The 6,000-nt window shown below is 48.1% G+C and overlaps 1 protein-coding gene across 1 annotated transcript; it reads left to right on the top strand.

Moving 5' to 3' along the window:
* The first annotated feature begins 700 nt into the window (after nucleotides 1-700).
* LOC125486977 (olfactomedin-like protein 2A) lies at nucleotides 701-2,979 on the top strand. The gene is made up of 2 exons (XM_048616670.1): nucleotides 701-731; nucleotides 2,184-2,979. The coding sequence occupies exons 1-2, from the start codon at nucleotides 701-703 to the stop codon at nucleotides 2,783-2,785; spliced, it is 633 nt and encodes a 210-aa protein (XP_048472627.1). The 3' UTR covers nucleotides 2,786-2,979.
* The last annotated feature ends 3,021 nt before the right edge of the window (nucleotides 2,980-6,000 follow it).

Here is a 6,000-nt window from a genome sequence, read left to right as displayed (position 1 = left end):
CTCCCACTCTCTCCCTATTTATTTCAAAACCCCCTTCCCCTCCCCCTTTTCTGATGAAGGGTCTAGGCCCGAAACGTCAGCCTCTCTGCTCCTATGATGCTGCTTGGCCTGCTGTGTTCATCCAGCCCTGCACCTTGTTGTCTCGGATTCTCCAGCATCTCAGTTCCTACTATCTCAGAAATAACTTTGTTATCTGTTCTTGTTAAACAAGGATAAAGGGAATCAACAGGGTATTTTAGAGGGTAATGCTTCATTCTTATTCAGTTGCATTCTCCACAATTTACCTGTGGCACTCCAAATATCCCTTCAAAGATCCATCCAAACCCTTTATATCAGTTACAACAAAAGAACAAAAGAGAAGTACAGCACAGGAACAGGCCCTTCGGCCCTCCCGGCCTGTGCCGATTATCACGTCCTGACTAAAGTAAAAAACAAACCTTCTGCCCTTATTCGGTCCATATCCCTCCACTCCCTCCCTATTCATGTAACCATCCAGATGCCTGTTACTGTTGAACATGCTGCTGCTGCACTTTCAGGCAGTGGGTTGCAGACAAAAACACACTCTATTTTTTAGAGGACAACTCCCTCAGTAAAGGCAAATATGGGCCTGTCTCTTGTGCTCGAATCTGCATTCGGCCTTGAACCCAAGAGACAAGAGTGTCCAAGTTTCCAGTGAAATTCCTGGTGAGGTCTTGATGGAATGGAGCCCACAGACAATGCTTACTTTGACTGTTAGTCACAGTTAATATTGTGAGGCACAAATCCACTTTCAATGTGTGGTTCACTCCGATAATACCTAGGCGGATCTATGCCTTGCAAGTGACTGAGGCGCAGTGGGATTCCATGCAGGGTTAGAGGCCATGGGTTCAAACTGTTTAATTTGTCAGCATGAGTATCTGTCCATTAGCAGTGAATGAAACATTTCAAAGGCTGCAGTTGAAATGTTCCTTATTGCCTTCATTTCCCAAAGCACCTCTCCTGCCTGCCAAGTCTAATCGGCTTTGCAAGACCATAAGATGTAGGAGTAGAAGCAGATGATTCAGCCCATCGAGTCTACTCTGCTATTCAATGAAATCATTTCATTGAAGATGGATTGATTTTATTGTCACATGTACCGAAATACAGTGAAAAGCTTTGTTTACGAGTGGTACAGGCAGATCATAGTAAGCAAATGATGTACAGATCAACAAAACTTAGAGACATGCAGGTTACATCTTACAGGGCGTGCGCTAGGCAAGGTCAACGTTAGCAACAGCAGTTATTTGATGATAGAGCATCCATTCATAAAGCTGATAATGGCCGGGAAGAAGCTGTTCCTGAACCTGCTTGGGCATGTGTTCAGGCTTCTCTATCTTCTGCCTGATGGAAGAGGTTGTAGGAGATCATTACCGGGGTGCGATGGGTCTTTGATGATGTTGGACGCCTTTCCGCAGCAGGAAGCCATATAAATGGAGTCCGTGGGTGGAAGACTGACTTCTGTGATGGTCTGGGCTGTGCACACCACCTTCTGTAGTTTCTTAAGGTCCTGGGCAAAGCAGTTGCCATATGCACCTGGACAATATGCTTTCAAGCTGATTTGATAATCCTCACCTCCTGCCTTTTCCCCATAACCTAGGATTCCCTTACTGATTCAAAAAAATCTGTCACAGCCTCCAATGTACTTAGCGACCCTGCCTCGACAGTCCCGTTTTGTAGACTGGTATTGACCTGATTCTGAACACTTCCCCTTCCCCCTCCCCATCCTCACTCTTACCCCTCTCACCCTCACCCCTCTCCCAGAGTGGGCTGGTTGGGAGTGGGATGCTCTTTGGAGGGTCGGTGCAGACTTGATGGGGAAATCTGCTGAGGTCTCTCCTGTATCCTGTATGCTTGTCTCAGGTAGATGTAAAAATGATCCCTTTTGTCATTACTTAACGAGGGTGGATGATTCCTCTGGTGCATCTGATGCATCTGGACCAACCAAAACATGGCAGTGAAGCAAAACATCATATTTTCTGGTTGTGGGAACGGGGCGGGGGGCGGGCGGGTGTACAAATTGAAAATATTCAGGAGCACCTTTACAGGCTGCAAGTTGCTTTGGGGAGTCTCGAAGTGCTGAAAGGCGCTGTAGAAATGCAATTCGTCGTCGTTGTTGTTGTCACGGAGACGAGCTGACCTCCAGTTGCCCCTTGTTTCCTCCGCAGGCCGCTGGAGTAACACGTACAAGCTGCCGTCGAGCTGGATGGGGACCGGGCACGCGGTCTATAACGGCTCCTTCTACTACAACAAGGCGTACACGCGGAACCTGATCCGCTATGACCTGCGGCTGAGGGCGGTAGCGAGCTGGACGGCCCTGGACGAGCTGGGCAGCGGCTCCGCCGGCACCTTTGGCTGGAAGGGCTACTCCGAGGTGGACTTCACGGTGGACGAGGGTGGCCTCTGGGTGGCCTACTTCTCCAGCGACTTTGACTACCTCCCCGAGGAGGTGCTGGTGCTCAGCCGCCTGGACCCCGTCGACCTGACCACCAGGAAGGAAACCACTTGGAAGACTCAGCTGCGGCGCGCCTCTTACCGCAACTACTTCCTGATCTGCGGCGTCCTGTACGCGGTGGGGCTGCAGGGCCAGAGGGAGGGTACTGTTAGCTACGCCTTCGACACCCACACCGGCTCCGAGTCAGACCCAGGGCTGAGAATTCACAGCAAATACTCTTACCTCACCCAGATAGACTATAACCCCAACGACAAGCTTCTCTACGCTTGGGATAATGGATTCCAAGTCACTTACGATGTGATGTTTATCTACTGACACCAGCCCCCATCCCATTCCCAGTCCCACCCCGTGGGGGGGGGAGGTGGGTGACACCCTATTCCAGAATCACAGAGAGTTTTATGTTTTCCCCTTTTGCACCAGCCAGCTCAAAGCCAGAATGAGGAGACATTCTGAATTTCCTGTTTATTCTTTTCTTGTTTTTTTTTAAAATCTCTTTCTTTTTAACCAAACTGAAATAACTGCACAGAAGCCAGTATAGCATCACCAAGTCACCTTTTATTTACACGTGCACCGTACATGGGCTCTGACCAGCCAACTCAGAGCTGGGCCCCAGACTGAGGAGACCTTCTGAATCTCCTGTATATTTTTTTTGTTGGTATTCGGTCACGCTACCACTATACTGCAGTAGTGCTTTGTAGTCACCACGACAGACCACAACACCGGTGTTTAGTGTGTACCTGTGCAGTGACTCAGTAAAGACACCGTTGTGCAAATAATTTTTATTCAATATTTCCACCACCAGGAAAAGCATGCGGCCATTGAACCAGTCATATACAACAAGCGAATCTTACATCTCAGGAACCGGTCACTCTCGCCTCTCCCGTTATTTTTTGCCCCTCCACTCGAACGCCCTCTCCATCTCATCTCAACCAACACGTAGATACTTTCAGCCCAACTGTTCAGGGATGTTAAGACAGACTCACGACGTTTGAATCAGAGATAGTAGGAACTGCAGATGCTGGAGAATCCGAGACAACAAGGTGCAGGGCTGGATGAGCACAGCAGGCCAAGCAATCTGCTCCTATGATGCTGCTTGGCCTGCTGTGTTCATCCAGCCCTGCACTTTGTTGTCTCACGACGTTTGAGAAGTATTTCGACGTGCGCTTACTAAGCCAGGGCTGGGAAATAGGACTAGAAGAGCCAGGTGCATGTTTTTGACTGGTGCGCATTCAACAGGCCGAAGGGCCTTTTAGCTCCTATGCTCTAGACTTCAGGACCAGGTGCTCCTTCTACCTGGGTCTCCTGGCTCAGAGGTAGGGACATGACCACAGTGCCACAAGAGCCACCCCCTGACCCAACACATTCCCTCCACCCCTCATGTGCTACTCTGGATTTGTTGTGATTGTGTCCAACTTGTCCACTTGAAGTCATAGAGTCATACAGCACGGAAACAGACCCTTCAGTCCGAACAGTCCATGCCAACCATGTTGCCAAACTTAACTCGTTCCACCAGCCTCTACTTGGCTCAAATGTATCAAAACTTTTCCTACTTCTGTACTTATCCAAATGTCTTTTAAGTGTTGTAACCGTACCTGCATCCACCACTTTCTCTGGAAGTTCTTTCCACACAACAACCACTATGTGTGAACAAGTTGTTCCTCGTGTCCTTTTTAAATCTTTCTCCTCTCACTTTAAACTTATGCCCTCTAGTTTTGAAATCACCCACGCTAGCGAAAAGACCTTATCCTTAAGACCTCTCCAATTTAAGCATAAAGGCACCTTATCTATATCCCTCATGATTTTATAAACCTCAATCAGGTCATCCCTCGACCTCCTGCGGTGCAGGGAATAAAGACCCAGTCTTTCTATTTTTACAAGTCAAACCCGCCATTCCCGACAACATTCTAGTAAATCTTTTCTGAACCCTCTCCAGTTTAATAATATCCTCCCTATAACAGAGCCTAGCAGTGCCCTCTTGCAGGTGAGATGTCAAACTAAGGTCACTGGTTACCGTCTCCAGTGGGACGCCATCCCAAAGGAGAGCAGGGGAAAGATCCTCAGTGTCCTCGCCAATACTTACTCCTCAGTCAATATCACTGCAAGCAGACAACTTGTTCATTCTCTGACAGGAATGTAGGAACAGGAGGAGGCCATTCAGCCTTTGAGGCTGTTCTCATTAGGAGAGAGCTCAGAAAGTGAAGTATTCAACTGTGGTAAGTCTCACGTGGCTTGGCATTGTGGATTGACCTCCCTTTAAGAGCTGTGCATGCAACTTCTGTTTTGACCACCAGTGGAAAGGCAATTTGGAATTTTAGCACCCATTCCAGCCGTCCTCCCCCGCCCTTCCGTCGTACCAACAGAAAGAAGACTGGGAGTGGCAGTTTTGTCCTTCCTTAACGTGAGAGCAGTGTCTGTGAACTTGACAGACCTCCATCCCGAGGTGGCTGGAATCAGCTTAGCAAGAAATATAGATTGAAAGTCCGAGCCGTCAAGCCTGCTTGTCTCAATACTGTACTAATGCAGCATAGTTGTAGCTTCATTGATATTCACAGCTCGCCTCTGCGGGTCGAGTAAGTTCAGGGACAGCACGATCACACTGCAGACGGGTCTGGCCCAGCGTGTGGCCCTCTCACCTCAGGATCAGGTCATTGAGTTCAAGACCCGCGTCAGAGACTCGAGCGCACGTCCAGGCTGACACTGCCATTGTAGTTCGGAGAGTATGCAGCACTGTCGGAAGTGCCGGGTGAAATTTGGAACTGGGTCACTTTTCCGTCTTTCGAAGGAGTTCAGGCAGGTTCTCTCCGCTGCCCATGTCAATATTTATCGCTCCACTCCGGGAGCTTGCTGTGCTTCCGTTACAGCTGCGACCACACTTCAGAAGTGCGTCCTACATTACTGTTGAACTATGGCCCCGGCTGTGGTCTAATGATCTGTGACATCGAGGTTGCGAAAGGCGGTATGTAAATGCAATTTTTGTCTTTTCCACAGAATGCTAGTTCATTCTCTTATTTGGATTTTTTTTTTAAAAAATACATTTTGCACTGAAGTCAAGCATAATTTATTTCCATGATTTCAATGGATATTCTCTCATCTTGGGATCTCTAGAGCCTCCCCACTTCAGATACACCACAGTGACCTTCCTTCTAGCCAACACCAATTATCTGTTGCAGTCGTGTGTTTGTGGCCAGTGAAACACATCAATTCAGAACTAATTTGTGGAAAGTATGAACGTATTCCCTACACTGAAGTTTAAAGAACTTCAGTAACTTCCTTTGAGTTGCTTTTTGGCAGTTTGCTCCAGGCAGCAGCGATTTTTGGACAGAAAAGTATTTCCGGCAATCCAGTCTTTCTCTATCCTAGCCTTCAATTCGTGTACCCACCAGCAGAATATCTCGAATCACTGAAACAAACGGATTAAATCCAAGTTCTTAGTCTTGTAGTACAAATCACGATGGCAACAACAATCAAGAAGATAGACAGCATCACGTGTGAAGCAACCCACTCGATTGTCACCCTATCCACCACCTCCA

Source organism: Rhincodon typus, chromosome 35, assembly GCF_021869965.1.
Source record: "Rhincodon typus isolate 14 chromosome 35, sRhiTyp1.1, whole genome shotgun sequence".
In the NCBI taxonomy this organism is placed as follows: Eukaryota; Metazoa; Chordata; class Chondrichthyes; order Orectolobiformes; family Rhincodontidae; genus Rhincodon; species Rhincodon typus.
This window is presented reverse-complemented; position numbering and strand designations above follow the sequence as displayed.

Bases quoted from the DNA above. Each gene is read 5' to 3' on its own strand.
- LOC125486977 (XM_048616670.1), top strand. From the start codon at position 701: ATGGAGCCCACAGACAATGCTTACTTTGACT. The intron at 732-2,183 runs GTTAGTCACAGT...TTTCCTCCGCAG, and splicing joins AGACAATGCTTACTTTGACT to GCCGCTGGAGTAACACGTAC.